At 41.7% G+C, this 21,591-nt stretch overlaps 2 protein-coding genes across 2 annotated transcripts in view; both read right to left on the bottom strand.

Annotated features, from left to right (window-relative positions):
• The window catches only part of LOC114656856 (40S ribosomal protein S25), a 1,002,297-nt gene that overhangs the window by 899,190 nt on the left and 81,516 nt on the right, over nt 1-21,591 (bottom strand). The gene's annotated exons all lie outside the window — the stretch shown is intronic.
• Nucleotides 9,369-16,320, bottom strand: LOC114656852 (CD48 antigen-like). Its single transcript, XM_028808439.2, has 5 exons — nt 16,174-16,320; nt 13,025-13,357; nt 12,696-12,938; nt 12,438-12,560; nt 9,369-9,564 (listed from the first exon to the last, which is right to left on the bottom strand). The coding sequence occupies exons 1-5, from the start codon at nt 16,241-16,243 to the stop codon at nt 9,503-9,505; spliced, it is 831 nt and encodes a 276-aa protein (XP_028664272.1). The 5' UTR covers nt 16,244-16,320; the 3' UTR covers nt 9,369-9,502.

The raw sequence follows: 21,591 nt of genomic DNA on the forward strand, positions 1-21,591 counted from the left end.
CACATATATATACTGTATATATATATATTACATAGTTTACTGTCAAATAATGCAAAGAGTACGCAACACGTGTTTCGCCTTATTTAGGCTCATCAGGCATACACACTCCACTGTATCCCTTCACAGGGATCGACCCGCAGAGCCTCTTTACGTTGTGCCACGGCGTGTGGTTCGTTTATTTGACAGCCTGGAGATCGGAGTAATTACATTTATAGCATTCGTAGTCTGAATCACGATCTGATTGTATGGGTGGTTACCTATCAGGTAACACATGTGGTTGGTCGAGGGGATCCAGTGGAGTGTGTATGCCTGATGAGCCCAAATCAGGGCGAAACATGTGTGGCATACTCTTTGCATTATCTGACAGTAAACTATGTAACATTCTATGATCCGCTTCTCGTAACTGACAGGGCGTGGCGGATGTTTGCCAACTTGCAGACCAACTACATGCGTTACCAATCCAATCCCATACACCCATACAATCAGATTGTGATTCAGACTACGAATGTTATGAATATATACAGTGCATCCGGAAAGTATTCACAGCGCATCACTTTTTCCACATTTTGTTATGTTACAGCCTTATTCCAAAATAGATTAAATTCATTTTATTCCTCAGAATTCTACACACAACACCCCATAATGACAACATGAAAAAAGTTTACTTGAGGTTTTTGCAAATTTATTAAAAATAAAAAAACTGAGAAATCCCATGTACATAAGTATTCACAGCCTTTGCTCAATACTTTGTCGATGCACCTTTGGCAGCAATTACAGCCTCAAGTCTTGTTGAATATGATGCCACAAGCTTGGCACACCTATCCTTGGCCAGTTTCGCCCATACCTCTTTGCAGCACCTCTCAAGCTCCATTAGGTTGGATGGGAAGCGTCGGTGCACAACCATTTTAAGATCTCTCCAGAGATGTTCAATCGGATTCTAGTCTGGGCTCTGGCTGGGCCACTCAAGGACATTCACAGAGTTGTCCTGAAGCCACTCCTTTGATATCTTGGCTGTGTGCTTAGGGTCGTTGTCCTGCTGAAAGATGAACCGTCGCCCCAGTCTGAGGTCAAGAGCGCTCTGGAGCAGGTTTTCATCCAGGATGTCTCTGTACATTGCTGCAGTCATCTTTCCCTTTCTCCTGACTAGTCTCCCAGTCCCTGCCGCTGAAAAACATCCCCACAGCATGATGCTGCCACCACCATGCTTCACTGTAGGGATGGTATTAGCCTGGTGATGAGCGGTGCCTGGTTTCCTCCAAACGTGACGCCTGGCATTCACACCAAAGAGTTCAATCTTTGTCTCATCAGACCAGAGAATTTTCTTTCTCATGGTCTGAGTGTCCTTCAGGTGCCTTTTGGCAAACTCCAGGCGGGCTGCCATGTGCCTTTTACTAAGGAGTGGCTTCCGTCTGGCCACTCCACCATACAGGCCTGATTGGTGGATTGCTGCAGAGATGGTTGTCCTTCTGGAAGGTTCTCCTCTCTCCACAGAGGACCTCTGAAGCGCTGACAGAGTGACCATTGGGTTCTTGGTCACCTCCCTGACTAAGGCCCTTGTCCCCTGATCGCTCAGTTTAGATGGCTGGCCAGCTCTAGGAAGAGTCCTGGTGGTTTTGAACTTCTTCCACTTACGGATGATGGAGGCCACTGTGCTCATTGGGACCTTCAAAGCAGCAGAAAATTTTCTGTAACCTTCCCCAGATTTGTGCCTCGAGACAATCCTGTCTCGGAGGTCTACAGACAATTTCTTTTACTTCATGCTTGGTTTGTGCTCTGACATGAACTGTCAACTGTGGGACCTTATATAGACAGGTGTGTGCCTTTCCAAATCATGTCCAGTCAACTGAATTTACCACTGGTGGACTCCAATGAAGCTGCAGAAACATCTCAAGGATGATCAGGGGAAACAGGAGGCACCTGAGCTCAATTGTGAGCTTCATGGCAAAGGCTGTGAATACTTATGTACATGTGCTTTCTCAATTTTTTTATTTTTAATAAATTTGCAAAAATCTCAAGTAAATTTTTTTCACGTTGTCATTATGGGGTGTTGTATGTAGAATTCTGAGGAAAAAAATTAATTTAATTTATTTTGGCAAAGGCTGTAACATAACAAAATGTGGAAAAAGTGATGCGCTGTGAATACTTTCCGGATGCACTGTATACACACACACATATATATATTATATATATATTCACACATACACACATTGGTGGGGATGCCTGGCTGTCACTTGGGTTGGAAAAAAGTGAAACAATTTCCATTTATTATTTAGCAATTAATTTATTATTTGAATATTGTTCAGAAGTCAAACTGCCATTATTAACGAATAATAGATTATAGCTGAGACGAATCATTTAAAGTGTCTTATGATACTCCGCGTTTTTCATTTTGCTGTTAGGAGCAGGAATGCATACATTCCTTTCTGATCCTACTCTGGAACAGGCGACGTTATAGCTAGCTGGCCGTGTGAAAAGCACAGTTCTTTAAGGTAAACTCTTGTAACTTTAACTGATTGTTCTCGCACTTTATGACAATCGCAAATACAAAATATTCTTGAAACTGAATTTGCTTGAATTTGAAAGAGAGTTCATTGGAAATCCTAGATATATTGCAATATAAACATCCTCGCCCTTTCTGGTTCCGGTTAAAATTGTGGCCTCCATTATGTGTGGATGACGTGACAGTGTTGCCACATTTCTCATGACTTTTATATAATTTTTTCTTTCAGAATTAAATTAGAATTTACTGTTTTAGGGTTTTGCTTAAATTTCCGAATCATGTTCACACATTTAAATTTTTTTTTATTAATCACCAAAACTGTATCTTTGGGATTTTTACTCTTCTTCTCATTTGGTGCCACATTGTGTTGAAAGACAAACTTTCTGGCTTAGTTATTTGATATGCCCTCACACACACAAAAGTATATGAGATTGTCAGTATGTGGGCTGCACTCCACCTTTGTTCCCTTCTTCAGGTAGCTTCATCATCATTAATATTGCTTAACAACAGATTCAAAAAGGGTGGTGCCAGGTGCAAAATGCACTTTAACAGACTGGTCATGCCAAGAGACCAGGCTTTATCCTGGCATATATATTTTGTGAAGGAGAGGAAATAATAAAAAAAATATTGTGCCATCCTTGACCAGTGAGATACAGTATGTTTCCCCATGTGAAAATGCATTTCCATTTCTATCCAGTTTCATTTCAGAGTTTTTGGAATTTATTGATTCTACAGTAAATAAATGGAAATTAGAGCATAAAGATGATTTTGTTTTAAATGTTTTTGTTTTACTTCAAAGGAATTTATTAAGTCTTGGGTTGGTGGGGACTGTTTGAAGCTAAGATGCCTCACTAATCTAAATACCAGACATTCCATAAGTAAGTGAAGAGCCACCAGTTAAACTAGAGTGTCAGCAAAGAAGACTGGTACATGCAACAAGTAACATGACACTGGAACAAGTCCCAAGTACGCATCCCCTCAGGTGCCTGCCTAAACTGAATTAGCCTGTTCTCCTATGGCCAGATGAGCATATACTGATTTCTTAGAGAAACAAGAGTGAAAAAGCAGAGCTGGGTTAGAATTGGCCTACTACCCAAACAGATAATAAGTACAATTTATTTATGGAACAGTTTCATGTTTGTATCACTTTATTATTTACATTTCATTTACAAGAGTGGGTGGCACAGTGGTAAGTACTGCTGGTGACCATGTTTCATGTCCAGGATTCTCCTGGTCGTGGAGTTTGCATGTTCATCATATGTCTGTGTGGGTTTCCCCTGGGTGCTCCAGTTTTCTTCCACAGTCCAAAGACATGCAGGTTAGGTGGATTCTCAATCTTAATTTGGCCAGTGTGTGTCCTTCCTGTGATGGACTGGCACCCTGGAAAGGGATTGTTCCTGCCTTGTGCACTGTGCTTGCTAGGATAGGCTCCCACAGCCTTACTCTAGATAAAGTGGGTTTAAAAAAATGGATGGATGGATTTACAAGAACAAAAATGTTTGACATCTAAAGCATCTTGATACAACTCAAGACTGTATAGTTTAGTCAGCATTTCTGCATCCACACCCTAAAGACCAAGGCTGGAAAAACAGCCCAGTCACTGTGTCCATGGGGACCTCATCTTCCTGTCTTTTCCACAAAGTTTTTATTTAGATGCACCATCAGTTTCCTACATCTCCAAGATTTGTGCGAGTTTGGCTGCTAACACTTAACACGGTATCAGTAAGAATGCCCTGCAATATACTGGCATCCCAACCAGGGTTAGTTCCTACCTTATAAACAATAATGACAGGACAGGTTGTACTCTTAGCAGAACTAAGATGGAAATACCAGGGTCCAAAAAAAAAAAAAATATATATATATATATATATATATATTATATATAGTATATATTTTATAGATGCATAGTTTGATAGTGGCGCCATGGGTGGCGCTGCTGACTCGCAGTTAGGTGACCCGAGTTTGCTTCCCGGGTCTTCTCTGCATGGAGTTTGCATGTTCTCCCCGTGTCTGCGTGGGTTTCCTCCCACAGTACAAAGACATGCAGGTTAGGTGCATTGGAGATCCTAAATTGTCCTTAGTGTGTGCTTGGTGTGTGTGTGTGTGAGAGCCCTGCGGTGGGCTGACGCCCTGCCCGGGGTTTGTTTCCTGTCTTGCGCCCTGTGTTGGCTGGGATTGGCTCCAGCAGACCCCCGTGACCCTGTAGTTAGGAAATAGCGGGTTGGATAATGGATGGCTGGATAGTTTGATAGTATTTTATTTGTTCTGGGGAGAATGTATTATTTTACAAAAGCTCAATAAATATTATAATAAAAACCACAACAACAGCTTCTCTAAAATACACACAAGAGTTACTAAAAAGAAAGAAAATTTCTGACTTGGATAAAAATAAAATGAGCGGCCACAGTCTCAGTAAAGAATTATAAAGGCATACTGCTGTAGCTATGAAGAAGTTTCAATATCATTTCTTTATACACGTCCTCTGAATAATTTGTTGGCTAAAAGTCCTCTATGCTAGTATGTTGGAGAGAGGATGTGCAGCATTATTCATAATGGCACTCAGTTTTGTTATCCATATATATCAGTGGTCTCCAGCTCTGATCCTGGACAGCTGCAGTGGCTGCAGGTTTTCTATGGAGTCACAGCGATCTTACTTCATAGTTTTCTTTCCCACCACTTTTCTTAATTAATAACCAGTTTTTGCTGTCAACTTCTTTTCCTTTCATTTTAATTGATTTGCTTTTTTAAAAACAATACAGAGTCTTTGTTTTTTTCCTTTAAATGGCACCAAAACAGAACTGAGATGTAAACTGAACCAACAGATGACCAGCCAAGTCAGGGCCTCAAACTCCAATGAACGTCACTCCAACCAGTTTCTTAATTAGAAGCCAATTCTTTTTGTTAATTAAACCCATTATTTAATTCCATGGTTTGTTTGTGCTCTCACTCTGCCACAGCATACATTTTCAAAACTGTTGACTTTGTTTTTCATATGCGCTCCATCAAAATGTTTTGTGGACCTGAGCAGATGCATATTACTGACACATTCACCTTTTTTATTCTCAGATATCGTACGATGGATACTGTTTAGCTGGTCATATGTTGGCTTGTTTTGAATCTCATTAGTGCCTGGTGGCAAATTTAATGAAAAAAGAAGAAATTAAGGGGTCTGAGTCTTAAGTAGCAAGCCAATTAAAACTGAAACAAAAAAGTAATTAAAACTAATTAGAAAGTGGTTAGAATGAAAACCTGTGGTAACATTAGCCCTCTAATGTTAGACATGATTCTTGAATTATAATACTGTACATATCTGGGGACAACTTGTTAAAAAGTATGTGATGAAGAGCTGTTAAATCTGCCACTGAAAAGGCTGCACCCACGGTTTCTTTCTAAAAACCTGCCCCTCAATTTCCTCCAGCCCGTGCACTTTAAACTGCCAGTGTTGCACAGAAAGGTCAAAAGTAACTGAACAAAATACTTGACAATAAGAGAAAATAAAAAGCTAAAATTTATGTTATCAATTCAGGACCTCAGTAGCACAAGACAATGGAAGCTTAATTAATAATTTATATATTGTAATGAGCAAAGAAACAGAAGAGACAGACAGGTGGACCACTGCTGCTACTCGGCCTCACATGTCTGAAAAATGCTTCTCTATGCTAAAATATTTTTCTGTCACTATTATCTACTCTCTATATATAAAATCCTAAGCCTAACAGTGCAACGATTTTGTGCAATGATTTTATGTGAGGTTTTTGTGTCATGCTTTAAATCAGGCTTATTTTAAAACCTACGTATATATGTTTGGTATCATTCTTTTCAGAATCTATCAAACTTTAATGTGATGTTGTTAGATTTTCAGATTCATATTCCAATATTAAATTATAAACTAAAAAATATCAAGAACTCACATCCTGCGAGATGAGACTTTGTGCCAAGAGATTTAACTACACCCAGGGATGGAAATAAAAGACAAAGAGTAGGACAGCTGCTGTACAGGTTTTCAAATGTTTGAAGCGCCACGCAAGATGCAGATCACGCGGCACGGCAGCAGCTGATTGAGCAAAGAGGAGGTAAAAAAAAAAAAACTATTTGTTTCCCATTGTATCACTGTTTAAGAGGGGGTTTCGGAGGAGCGACCACGTCTCCATGCGGTGCATTCAGCCCCCCAATTCACAACGTGAGCGGCAGAGACGCGAAATGCCTGGCGTGTAGCACAGGCTGGTGGGGTTGGCGAGCAAAGCGAGCAGGGGGCAAACCCCCTAAGCTTTATATATAATCTTCATTTGGATCTTGATCTTTGTCCGCGAATTCACTGCCTTGTGTGGTGTTCCTGCTGTGTTCAGTAGAGGGCAGTAGTGATGGAGGAGGAGAGGAAGTGAGGGGGAGGATCGTTGGATGAGGTTGGAGTGTGGTGATTAAAGAGGATTGAACTAAAGGAGACTACGTGCTGTTTGTACTGGCTCAATACACAACACCTTGGTTGTTACTTTTGTTTACAAACACTGTCGATAGCACTCTTTGTGTTTAGATCTGGCGTCGACACCGTGCTTTGTGTTTAGATCTGGCGTCGACACCTGCTTCGTTGTCGAGACTGTGTTTTTTTGTGTTTCTATCGACCGTCGTTGGCAGCACTTCATCCAAATCAAATGTTCACCCACTTCTTGGAGTCGGCAGTCAGAGTATATAAGTCGGGCACACTTCTGTGATTTTCCATCAGTCTGCGTTTGGAGTTCAAGAAAGAAGCATTGCTTCTTCCTTACTCTTTGGATTGCCACAAAGCAACCTGCGAGATTGGAGAAAGGTTGAGAAGAGATCGTGACAGGAAACGACAGCGTCATGAAAACGAGACGGACTGTGAACAGAGAGAAGCAGAAATGCTCCTCCACCACCACATAATTACTATTCGGACAGTGATTCCGAGTAGGCCGTTCCTATCGAATCAGTGTCCAAGGGTTTTGTTTTCTAATTTTGTTTCCCTTATAAAAAATCATAATGCTGTGCGACAAAGGGCCCAGTTCATGACTGGCAGGCGCGTTTAAACAGGGAGCCCTTCAGAGACAACTTTAACACGCGCAACGTAGTTGGGCGCACATGGCTAGTATCACTATATAGCAAAGCAACAGCAAATGGAATTGAGGTAGGGATTGTGGTCTATAGATATACCTTGTGTTAAAATGCTGTTGTAATATTCTGGCGTGGCATGTTTGCATTTCCAATTAAACAGCAATCTTAATTACCTTTAGGTATTTGTTTAGATATGCTGTGCAGTCTTGTCTGTGGTTCTGCTGGAGTGGTGTCAGTGCACATTTATTGATTTGGGTGTTTTGATAATATCATCTGCACTTGCTCTGGCACTTCCTTATCAGCTTTCTTAATCAAAGTCCTTTTCATCTCCTTTTGACAGGGTGTGACATGCCTTTTACTTGGAAAGCATATAGTATAAAATATTTTAAGAAAAAGCTTCCAAATTGTTCAATTTTTCATTGACTCTAGCACTATTGTTGCAACTGAACAACAGAGTGCACACATGGCACCTGCAACAACATACTGGTCACTTTTACCTCTAATCCATTGATGTTCTCAAATGCCAATGAATAATCTGATTTCTCTTGCAACAGGTTATGTTCATTTTTAACACATACTGTGTGCTATCCACACTGTCACAGGAGGTGGGGGGCAGACCCAATTGGGACGCCTGGAAGGACCGGAAGGCGGTTTATTCATTCCCCGGGCCACGAGGGGGCAATCGCCCTGGATAAAGATGGGACCACGGGGACGGAATTGGGGCCCATGGCCACCGCCAGGGGGTGCCCCGAGCATCGACGAGCTCAGGAAACATGCACTTCCACCACACCTGGGCAGGTGGAAGAAGGACCTTCCAGGAATGCCGGAGTACTTCCGGATGCAAGGGCAGCACTTCCGCCACACCAGGAAGTGCTGCCGGAAGAATATCAGCAAGCAAATGGAGCACATCCGGGTGGGGATAAAAGGGGCCACCTCCCTACAATCAGGGAGTTGGAGTCGAGAGTGTGAGCAGGAAGAAGCTCCCATGAAGAGAGGAGAAGTGGCTCACGGACAAGTGAAGGCCTGAGTAAGGGTGTTTTGTGCAGGAAGCACTGTGCTGTGTGGGACTTTACTTATAGAAGAAATAAAAGCGTGTGTTATTATGAAGAGTTGGTGTCCGTGTGGTTCTGTCCGGGCTGAACCCCTCACAACACACATGACAAAGATGTATGTGTTTAACTGGAATCTTTTTAAAGAGACTTTTCAGCTTTAGACTATTCGTCGGAATCAGAAGCTTTCTCTCTGTTGGACCAGTTAAACATTAGCGCCATTGCTCTTTGCAGTTCAAAATCACTACCACTACTTTGAGTGCTACCTTCCTGGGGTGTTGGATTGGTTTAAAAATGTGACACTCAGTGAGCTATCTGAGCTGGCCCAGTATGAGTGAGCGTATGTATGTGTGCAAGAGTTTGCCCTGTGATAATCTGGCATCCTGTGCAGGGTTACTTCTAGTGTTGTGCCATATACTGCCAGGATAGACTCCATGCCCTGATCCTGATAAAGCAGGTGTGGTAATTGATGGATGGATGGGGAAAAAAAGAAAGAGCAAGTTTCACATGCAACAAAAGTAATAATAATAATAGTACTAATATATACATACATGTACATACATCAGCAATAGAAATAATAGCAATAATAAAAAAAGTGATGTTCTGAAAAGAAAACAAACCTATGGAATAGAAAAGGTGGCCTGAATGACTTATATATTTATAAAATTAAATAATAAAAAATCAGTAATAGTAACAATAGCAATAATAAAAATAACAATGTTCGGAAAAGAAAACAAACCTATGGAATAAAAAAGGTGGCCTGATTGAGAGATGTAAAAATATGAAGTCTCTAAGCACAACACTGACACTTTTGTTGTCAATCTCTGGAACTGGCGTATTTGAAAGATGCCTGAATGACAGGATGTGCTGTAGAACTACTGATCTCTCAGGACACCCTGGGATGCATGGCCTCATAGATGACATCCACTTCGCTCACTTGAGTCCTGTCTGAGGTGGAAAAACCAAAGATATTTGTCTGAGGGCGAATAGTCAGCTAACAGACACAACACACACATATTCCTGCACTTGGTCACAACAATAAACATGCATAACAAGCCCAACAAAGAAGATAGCACATATGAAATTATTTAGTTGTTAAGGCATTGATCTTCAAACCCTGGGGTTGTGGGTTCAAATCCTGCTACTGACACTGTGTGACCATGAGCAAGTCACTTCACCTGCCTGTGCTCCAATTGGAAAACCAAAAGAAATGTAACGAAATTGTTGCCTCGCAGTTAGGTGACCCGGGTTCGCTTCCCGGGTCCTCCCAGCGTGGAGTTTGCATGTTCTCCCCGTGTCTGCGTGGGTTTCCTCCCACAATCCAAAGACATTGCAGGTTAGGTGCATTGGCGATCCTAAATTGTCCCTAGTATGTGCTTGGTATGTGGGTGTGTGAGTGTGTGTGCCCTGCGGTGGGCTGGCGGCCTGCCCGGGGTTTGTTCCTGCCTTGCGCCCTGTGCTGGCTGGGATTGGCTCCAGCAAACCCTTGTGACCCTATGTTAGGATATAGCGGGTTGGACAATGACTGAGTGACTTACAACATCTGAGATACAATAGGAGCACAGGCAGGTGAGATGACTTGCTGATAGTCATTGTGCAACCCACTATATCCTAACATCGGCTCCAGCAGACCCCATCCCAGCCAGCACAGGCAAGGCAGACAAGCCCCAGGCAGGGTGCCAGCCCACCGCAGGGCACATACCCACACACCAAGCACACACTAAGGACAACTCAGTATGTGCGTCTCGGGAACTGCAGGTCTGACATTGTGGTCAGCAACACTGGAGTGCCGCAGAGGACTGTACTTTCTCCGGTCCTGTTCAGCTATATATTACCTGCATTTTTATCACTCTTTAATTTAATATTGTTTTTTATCAGTATGCTGCTGCTAGAGTAGGTGCATTTCCCCTTGGGATTAATAAAGTATCTATCTATCTAATTTAGGATCGCCAATGCACCTAACCTGCATGTCTTTGGACTGTGGGAGGAAACTGGAGCACCCAGAGGAAGCCCACTCAATATGCAAACTCCATGCAGGGAGGACCCGGGAAGCAAACCCAGGTCTCCTTACTGCGCAGCAGCAGCGCTACCACTTGTAGTGTTACTGTGCCTTGGATAAATACAACATCCAAATAATAAGTAGTAATAATAATAATATTGGGATCAGGATTGCACAGAGGCAAATCTTTTCTGTGAATGATTTGCTCTTAGCCCAGCCATTCACTCAGTGCTGTCATGACAGGAGCCTGCCTTAGAATAAGATTAATCAGGATCAATAATGTATAGATAGACATTAAACAACATATTGTATAGTAAGCATATATGTAAAAGATGCAATGCATTGCAAGCACATTCATATACTTTATTAATACACACATTACTACATTTACCCAATAGGAAATGTACAACAGGCTCATGCAAAATGCAGTGCACTATAGTATGTGTCCTGTGGGTACTGAACAATATTTAAAAATAAAAAACAAAAAACAACAGACACACAGTAGACACTGCAATACATATTGAAAAGTCATTGGCATACACATGAGATGCCACAACTGTGCATACACATTCACCAGCCACTTCATTATCAGCCAATTACATGGCAGTAACAATGCATTTAGGCATGTAGACATTGTCAAGACAACCTCCTGAAGTTCAAACCAAGCATCAAAATGGAGAAAAAAGGTGATTTAAGTGACTTTGAATGTGGCATGGTTGTTGGTGATAGACAGGTTGGTCTGAACATTTCAGAAACTGCTGATCTACTGGGATTTTAAAGCACAATCATCTCTAGGGTTTACAGGGAATGGTCCTAAAAGGGAAAATATCCAGTGAGTTGTCTGGGTGAAAATGCATTGTTGATGCCAGAGGTCAGTGGAGAATTTTTTCAAGCTGAGGGAAAGGCAACAGTAACTTATATTACCACTTGCTACAATCAAGGTATGCACAACACATCTTGAAGTAGGGCTACAGCTGACAGGAGACCACACTGTGTGCCACTCCTGTCAGATAAAAACAGGCAACTGAGTTTACAATTTGCAGTGGCACACCAAAATTGAACAACAGAACATTGGAAAAACATTGCCTGGTCTGATTAGTCTCGATTTCTGCTGCGGCATCGTGCCTTGTATCAATGGTTCAGGCTGTTGGTGGTGTAATGGTGTGGGCGATATTTTCTTGGCATACTTTTGGCTCCTTTGTACCAATTGAGCATTGTTTAAATGTCACAGCCTACCTCAGCATTCTTGCTGACTATGTCCATACCTTAAGGACCATAGTGTACCCAACTTCTAATGGCTACTTCCAGTAGGATAATGTGCCAAGTCACAAAGCTGAAATCATCTCAAACTGGTTTCTTGAACATGACAATGAGTTCATTGTGCTCAAATAGCCTCCACAATAACCAGATCTCAATCCAGTAAAGCACCTCTGGGGTGTGGCAGAATGGGAGATTTGCATCAGCAACTGTGTGATGCTATTGTGTCAATATAGACCAAAATCCCTAAAGAATGTTCCCAACACCTTGCTGAATCTATGCCACGAAGAATTATGGCAGTTCTGAAGGCACAAAGGGCTCCAACCTGGTACTAACAAGATGTACCTAATAAAGTGGCTGGTGAGTGTAAATTAAAACACACTTTCAATGCAGACATCCATGCACGGTAATATGACAATTACAAACACAATCAACTGCATTTCCACAATAAACAAAGCACAAGACATTTATTTGCAAATCATAACCTAATATATTGTCCAACAGACACCCAGCTGGCATCACCCACATACTTATAGTACATACACATGAACATTCAGGTACATACCATGTTGCTGCTCACAGCACTTGCAGAAACATATGCACAGGAGAAGAATGATGGAAGCCAGGACAACTGAGAGAATGACTAGCTGTAGGGTGAAATATTGGTTGCTTTCACATGGAGGAATACCTGGGTTAAGAATAAAACTTTCAAATGAAAAGGAAAACAATTGAACATGATAGAGGCTTGTGTCTCATTAGCTCTACCATGCTGAAGTTATCACACAAAAGAACTGTTGTATTGGGCGGCCCCAAAGCCTCCTACCTTCCAAGCTGAAGGTCACTTCCTTCTTGCTGATCATGTTGCTGACCACACATGTATAAACACCGCAGTGAGAGGCCTGTAGGTGCACAAGGGACAGGCTGGGGGTACTGTGCAGCAAGGTTCCGTTTCTATACCAGGAGAAGTTGGTGGGATACCCCTCTTCAATGGCACAGCTTAGGGTCACGTTGAGGGGAGGGTCGGATGAGGAGACCAACTGATGGACAATTGGCTGAGAAATAGGGTCTGTGAAGGATAAAATCACACAACCAGCTCTTAGCCACCTGCCAGACGTTGCTCTTTTCAACTCTACTGGAGATAAAACATGGTACCTTGAACCAACAGGTGGACAACTCCCTCCTTCATAGTATCACACTGGTCAAGCACCACCACCTTGTAGAAACCAGTGTCAGTCCGTGACAGGTTGTGTAGCTCCAGGGACCATTTGTTCAGGAAAGCACGGCCTTGGTATTTGGAGTTCCAAACATGTTCATGTGTCATGGACCACTGCATGATGCGTAACCAGTTGTCTCCTTCCTGCACTTTCCACATGATAGACTTCAGTTGTACGTTTGTTGAGATGTTGACAGCTAATATCTCAGAACCACCTGACTGTCCCAGCACACTGGACAGTCCCACTTCCACATTTAGTTCATCTGACTGGCCTGAAGATGAAAAAAAACACAATGAGAAAATTGCCCTAAATCTGAAAGAGACTGACCTTCTAGTCCAGAGAACATGCTACTCCAAACTTGGCCTTAGTTTCTTCCTCACCTTCATCTGCACCTACCTGTCCAGGCCAAAGTCTTGAGTATTTATTGTGTGTCCACAGGTTGGATGCTGTGACATGAGATTTTAACTTTTCAGATGACCAAATAAACCACCAGGCCAAAGCCAACCTTTGCACAAATTCAACAGCACTCACTGATATATTTGAACTCTGCTTGGGGTTTTCAGCTTTTCTCAATGACCATGCAGAACAGTCCGTGCAGAGCTACACATTTCTCTACAGTGATAGAGAAGTGGCTTGTGTGTCTATCCAGCAGCATCCTAGCGGTACTCATCAGTCCATGCAATACTGACTTCAAAATATTCAACTGTATGTTGCTGCAGTTATCTCTGCAGCGCCTAAAGTGCAGACGTCCACTAAACACACAATACTGATCTCTTTATCTGGTTGGTTCTGTCCTAGAGAGCGCACATCTTTACACTCTGACCATACCATACTCACTACTTTGTCTGCTCTACAGATTACGGATTAGTGCACTCATCTCCAAACACCAGCCAATGACAAGTGAGTATTGTGTGTGCTCCCTGTCGAGGTCTGGTGGGGACCACTGACCACTATATTTCTCTGCAGAGGCCTAGCAGGGGAGCTCATTTCTATAGCCATAAATAATACGGGCCTTTCTAGGCCTCTAAGGCAGGGCCCTGTTGAGGTAGTTTATCACTGCTCAGTAAACTTGCATCAAATAATATCCTGTCTGGTCTTCTCTGCAATGTCCAAGTGCTTTATCCATCACTCTTCATTGACACCACAGGACCGACCACTATGTCTCCCAGGCCCCATCCTGGTTTTTACACTAATTTCACCTCACTTACCACAGCAACTGTCTTTCCTGCCAAGTCCTGGTTTCATCACTGACCTCTCATACTATGCACATAATATTGATGAATATTGATGTCTTCTGACAAGTCATAGTAAGGGTGTGCATCTCTACACACTGACCACTGAATGCTATCTTCTGATCGATCCTAGTGGGTGCAGGCATCTCACCTCACTGATTAAACAAGTCTAACCACAAAGTAGAGGTGGTGTCATTTCTTCTCTATATAATAGTTATAGAATATTTAATGTTATATTTTCCTTACCTGCTTTTAGCAATACATATTGATCGTAGAGCAGCGTCCCCTGTTCTTTACCATATAATGATCACTGATGTTAACATTATCTTACCTTCTAAATCCTAATGAAGGCTCTCATGTTTTCTCAGCCACCACTAGAGAATGGGTCCACATATCTCTCAAAGCAATTCTTCTAATATTCTAGACCTGCTTCTAGCATTAGTCCACTGGATTTTCCAAGATGCACTTTGGGATTACCTTGCCAGACATGCACAAGCAGCATCTTCAGGGCTTCTCCTCTATCTGTAATTCCACTCTGAAACATGTGTTGGCATGGTCTCTCACATCTTTCCCTTTAATGTACTCAGATACATCTATCACAGGCTGGAGGACTGCTGTTGTCACTGTCCACATATCTTCTGGAAGTCCCACCTCTTCTGTCTAAGACCATTAAATAGGTTTCATAATGTGGTGCCCCAACACTTATGTTTCTTTTGTATTCTCTTACAACGTACTTCCTAATTCACTTCTATAGTTTAGAATATATTTAAAATCTACCCCCATGTCCTTATACTGGCTGTCTTTTCCGTGTCTGTTGTCCTTAATTCCTACCTGGACTTCTAGGTTATACTGAATATCCAACTGCAACTGGTCTACGTTTCGTGTGGCCGCCACAACGTCTTAACCAGCTTAGCCTGACTTTGAGTTTACAGACCATCTTCCACACTAGCTGAACACTTGATCCGTGAATATCTTTCATTAGAACAATTATTTGCTTAGTGCATATTTTTATTTATTTCTTATATGGTCTGCTAACCCAGATGAATACTGACATCACAATATACAGCACACAGAAGATCTCATTATTTAAATCCACTTCAGACATTCAGTTGTACAAACACATCTTCTAACTTGACCCCTGCACTACCCCAATCCCCCACTCCCCTTGCTGGCATGTCAAACTAAGCTATACACATAGTGGCATCATATATGGCACATTTGGGCTTGGAAAGCTGTCACCTTCTAGTGTTAGTTTAGAAGATACTGGGGTTGTCATGGTCCCATTTCAAGTAACTGCCAAACTAGATCAGGCAGCATTAGGCACATTTTTGAGAAACTAACTTTTTAAACATAACAATATAATCAACAAATCAACTCATATCAATGAATTCAAAATGCAGGTAGTCTGAAATATGTTAAGTGAAAAGCTTCTTTTCTCATTCTGCATGCAAGTCCTAACAAAATTGGGTGCTGTTCAATCTGAGTCCCAACCTGTCTCCATTTCCTTTAGTTTAGCTCTCACTGCTCATTTCAGCTGTGCATTTATTCCAAATATATTTATTACCTTTCTAGCTGCTCCTCTTCCAATTTCTACTCTATGGCTTAAAATTCAATCTACTTTCCTTATGTTTGATCCCATCCTCTTTTTTTTGGGATAAGTTCTCTCTACTGCCACTTCAGGTTATTTCTGTTCCTGACACATTAGCATGTTTGCATCACCCATCCCACCCAGCTTTCAATTGCTTACTCTACCAGTTTGGTTTCTTAATTGTTCATTCCTGATCTCCCCAACCTTTTATTTAAATAGCACACCCCAATTGTTTGAACCCTCACCCTCTTTCCCCCCAATTCTTACGTGAGTTGCATTCTGCAGCGGAGTGACCCATGAGATACAGCTGGAAGGCCAGGATGCAGGAGGCATACATCTTGACAGTGCTCTTCCTTTTTCTGTATAGTAAATGCAACAGTGTTCAACTCTATAGACAAACCACAAAGGGGATGCACCGCCCCTCTATGACTTTGGGCCCCCACGTAAAAAAAACACAACAGAGACAGAGCAGATTAGTAGTAGATGAGATGAAAAATGTTCCTATTAAAGACTGTGGTAGACCTTTACAAACCATACTGTGTATTCAGAAAGTTTTTAGATCCCTTTACTTCTAACAAATTTTGCTATGTTCTCCTGATGCTAAAATAATTTAAACTCATTTTTTCCCTCATCAAGTAAAACTCGATACCTCAGAAAGACAAAGTGAAAACAAGATTTTAGAAACATTTGCAAATTTATTAAAAAAAAAAAACCAAAAAACTGAAATATCACATTGACTGAGTCTTCTGACTCTTTACCTAGTACTTACTTGGGGCAGCGATTACACTCGAGTTTTCTTGGGTTTGATGCAACAAGGTTTACAAACCTGGATTTGGGTATTTTCTGCCATTCTTCAGATCTTCTCAAGTTCTATCAGGCTGGATGGAGTCCATTTGTGGACAGCTATATTCAGGTCTTTACAGAGATGTCTGATTGGGTTCAAGTCTGGGTTCAGATTTGGCAACTCAAGGTCATTCACATAGTTGACCCTAAGATACAGGGTCATTGTCCTGTTGGAAGTTAAACCAGTCTGAGGTCCACTGTGCATACAGTGCATCCAGAAAGTATTCACAGCGCATCACTTTTTCCATATTTTGTTATGTTACAGCCTTATTCCAAAATGGATTAAATTCATTTTTTTCCTCAGAATTCTACACACAACACCCCACAATGACAACATGAAAAAAGTTTACTTGAGGTATTTGCAAATTTATTAAAAATAAAAAAATTGAGAAATCACATGTACATAAGTATTCACACCCTTTGCTCAATACTTTGTCGATGGACCTTTGGCAGCAATTACAGCCTCAAGTCTTTTTGAATATGATGCCACAAGCTTGGCACACCTATCCTTGGCCAGTTTCGCCCATTCCTCTTTGCAGCACCTCTCAAGCTCCATCAGGTTGGATGGGAAGTGTCAGTGCACAGCCATTTTAAGATCTCTCCAGAGATGTTCGATCGGATTCAAGTCTGGGCTCTTGCTGGGCCAGTCAAGGACATTCACAGAGTTGTCCTGAAGCCACTCCTTTGATATCTTGGCTGTGTAATTAGGGTCGTTGTCCTACTGAAAGATGAACCGTCGCCCCAGTCTGAGGTCAAGAGCGCTCTGGAGCAGGTTTTCATCCAGGATGTCTCTGTACATTGCTGTAGTCATCTTTCCCTTTATCCTGACTAGTCTCCCAGTCCCTGCCGCTGAAAAACATTCCCACAGCATGATGCTGCCACCACCATGCTTCACTGTAGGGATGGTGCCAGGTTTTCCCCAAATGTGACGCCTGGCATTCACACCAAAGAGTTCAATCTTTGTCTCATCAGACCAGAGAATTTTGTTTCTCATGGTCTGAGAGTCTTTCAGGTGTCTTTTGGCAAACTCCAGGCGGGCTGCCATGTGCCTTTTACTAAGAAGTGGCTTCCGTCTGGCCACTCTACCATACAGGCCTGATTGGTGGATTGCTGCAGAGATGGTTGTCCTTCTGGAAGGTTCTCCTCTCTCCACAGAGGACCTCTGGAGCTCTGACAGAGTGACCATTGGGTTCTTGGTCACCTCCCTGACTAAGGCCCTTCTCCCCTGATTGCTCAGTTTAGATGGCCGGCCAGCTCTTGGAAGAGTCCTGGTGGTTTCGAACTTCTTCCACTTACGGATGATGGAGGCCACTGTGCTCATTGGGACCTTCAAAGCAACTGAAATTTTTCTGTAACCTTCCCCAGATTTGTGCCTCGAGACAATCCTGTCTCGCAGGTCTACAGACAATTCCTTTGACTTCATGCTTGGTTTGTGCTCTGACATGAACTGTCAACTGTGGGACCTTATATAGACAGGTGTGTGCCTTTCCAAATCATGTCCAGCCAACTGAATTTACCACAGGTGGACTCCAATTAAGCTGCAGAAACATCTCAAGGATGATCAGGGGAAACAGGATGCACCTGAGCTCAATTTTGAGCTTCATGGCAAAGGCTGTGAATACTTATGTACATGTGCTTTCTCAATTTTTTTATTTTTAATAAATTTGCAAAAATCTCAAGTAAACTTTTTTCACGTTGTCATTATGCGGTGTTGTGTGTAGAATTCTGAGGAAAAAAATGAATTTAATCAATTTTGGAATAAGGCTGTAACATAACAAAATGTGGAAAAAGTGATGCGCTGTGAATACTTTCCGGATGCACTGTATATCTTTGTACATAGTTCTGTTCAGCTTTCCTTCAACACTGAGTAGTCCCCCCAGTGCCTTCTACAGAAAAACAACCCCACAGGATGATGCTGCCAAAGTCAGGCTTCACTGTTACAATGGAAATGTTCAGGTGATGAGCAGTGACTAGCTTCCTCCAAACATCTTTCTTAGAATTGAGGCCGAATCATTCAAAATCAGTTTCCTCAGATCAGAGTATCTTGGTTCTAACAGTCTGAGAGTCATTTAAGTGCTTTTTGCAAGCTCCGAGTGGGCTTTCATGAGTCTTCTGGCCACTCTGTCATAAAACCCAGATTAGTGAGATGTTACAGTGTTGATTGTCTTCCTGGAAATTTCACCCATCTCAACACAGGCTTTTCGGAGTTCAGTTAGATTGACCAATGGACTCTTGGCCATTCTCCCAAGATTGCTCAGTTTGGCCAGGTTGCCATCTCTAGGAACAGTCGTGGTTGTTCCAAACTGCTTCCATTTAAGAATTATGAAGGTAACTATGCTCTTGGGAATCTTCAGTGCTACTGGAACTTTTTATAGACTTTCCCAGATCTGTCTCTAAGCTCTGCGAGTAATACCTTTGACCTTATGGCATTGGATTTTACTCTGACATACATTGACAACTGTGGGACCTTCTATAGACAGTGCCTTTCTTAATCACATCCAATCAACTGAATTGACCACAGGTAGACTCCAAAACAAGGTGGAGAAACACCTCAATGAAGGTCTATTGAATGAGATGTACCAATGTATGGGATGGGATGAGTCAAATGTCAACTGTTATAGCAAAGGGAATGCTTGTGTTATTATGAATATTTTTTTATTTGTAACAAAATTCCAAGATTTCTAAAATACTGTTTTTGCTTTGTTATTTTGGAGTGTTAAGTTTTTAATAAAGGAGAAAGAGAGGTGACCAAAAACTCAATGGTTATTCTAACTGAGCTTCAGAAGTCTTCTGCTGAGATGGAAGAACCTTTCGGAAGGACGAGTATCTCAGTGGCACTCCATCAAGCAGGTGTTTATAATAGAGTGGCTAGACAGAAGCCACTCTTGAGCAAAATGCATTTGACAGTTTAAAGGATTCTGAAAGCATGAGGAAAAACATTCTCTGAATGGATAAGACAAAAACAGAACTCTTTGAGCAGAACTTCAAGCACTAGGTCTGGTGAAGATCAGGCTCTGCTGATTACATGCCTGGTGAAGCATGGTGGTAGAAGTAGTATCATGCTATGGGGATTCTTCCCAGCAGCTGGGACAGGGAAACTGGTTAGAGTTGAGGGAAGGATGTCTGGAGCCAAATACACAGAGGTCCTTGAAGAAAACCTGTTCTGGAGTTCATGTAACCACAGACTGGGTCGAAAGTTCACATATCTGCATGACAATGACCTGAAGCATACAACCAAGACAATGCTAAAATGACTTTGGGACAAGTCTCTGAGTGTCCTAGAATGGTCCAGCTAAAGCCCAGACTTAAACACCGTAAAACATTTGTGGAGAGACCTGAAGATGGTAGCTTACAAACACTTCCCAAATAATCTGAGGGAGCCTGAGATGATCTGCCAGGAAGAATGGGATAAACTGCCCAATTCTGAGTGTGCAAAGCTTGTAGAGACTTACAGAGAAAACTCAAAGCTGGAATTAAAACCAGAGGGGCTTCTACAAATTGTTGAAGTAAGGGCCTGAACACTTACATGAATGAGAGATTTCTGGTTTTGATTTTAAATACATTTGCAAACCTTTCTGAAAATATGTTTTCACTGTGATATTAGGGGCTACTGAGTGTAGACTGAAGGGCAAAAATGGCAGGTTTACTCATTTAAAAATAAATCTACAACACAATTAAGAGGGTAGAAGGTGAAGGGGTCTGAATAGTTTTTTATCCACTGGCCTTGACCACTCAGATCATTTTTAGACAGCAAGGAACAGTCCAACAAAGTGGACACTAACTGTATATCAGAGCTAAGGCAGGCAAACAAATAGCAACAAATTATTTTTTTCTAGAAACCTTCCAGTAAATACTCTAGACTGGCACATCACAAGTACAGAATTACCGCTTATTTGTTTGCATGCATTTTAATTTTCCATCATGAGCACAGACAAGTGAATAGCACCTTTCAAAAGTAAACATTGTCTAATGCATGTTAGTAATTAAGGACTGAAGTACAATTGGTTGCATTTTGTTTTTTATTTGAGCCCTGGCAGGTTAAGAGACTTGTTCAGATGTTACACCAACCAAAAAAATCTCATTTTTTATAAGTATAATAATCAAATAGGCTGGTATGAAAATCTGTAGCTACTGTGGCTCTCTAGTGTCTACACAGATTGATAGATCTAGTTTTGCATAACACCTTTCTGTGATCAACATCAACCCTTATGCGCAGAATTTAATTGTCCTTTATTTATCCATATTTATTTTACATCTGAGGTACATGCAGATTATCAAACGCACTACAACAGTGAACATTATCTAATGGCTTATTACAAGTACAGAATAATAGTGCAATTGTTTATGTATGCTTTTTAAACTCTGACAGCTTTGATGAGTTGATCAGGGATCACACACTGCATCAGTTGTTAAGCTTTTACTTTGAATTAATTTACAGACATAAGCTGGATTGAAAACTGAGACAACTGGTGTAGGTGAATGACATTTCCACCTATGTCATGCCCAAGGAACAACTGAATCAGCCGTGTATAAAATCTAGATGCACCTTGGGAAGATGAATGTACATACGACGGTCACTTTGAATCGTATGCAGTGCATTTCACAGCCTAAGCCTTCAAGGCTGTCCAAATGGAAGATTAATTGAACTGGCGTAAAACATTTAGAATGACAAAGAGGAATCCAGGGTTGTGTTGGGTGGATAAAGTTTGAGAGACAGAGTTCTGAGATAGATCTCTCTTATGTGTTTTTTCTAAATCATAGCCTCTAAGGGGGACACAGTTATTGGGATACAGAAATAGACTCAGGGATCCTTGTAGACATGCGACATTATGCAGCCAGGAA

Source organism: Erpetoichthys calabaricus, chromosome 9, assembly GCF_900747795.2.
Source record: "Erpetoichthys calabaricus chromosome 9, fErpCal1.3, whole genome shotgun sequence".
In the NCBI taxonomy this organism is placed as follows: Eukaryota; Metazoa; Chordata; class Cladistia; order Polypteriformes; family Polypteridae; genus Erpetoichthys; species Erpetoichthys calabaricus.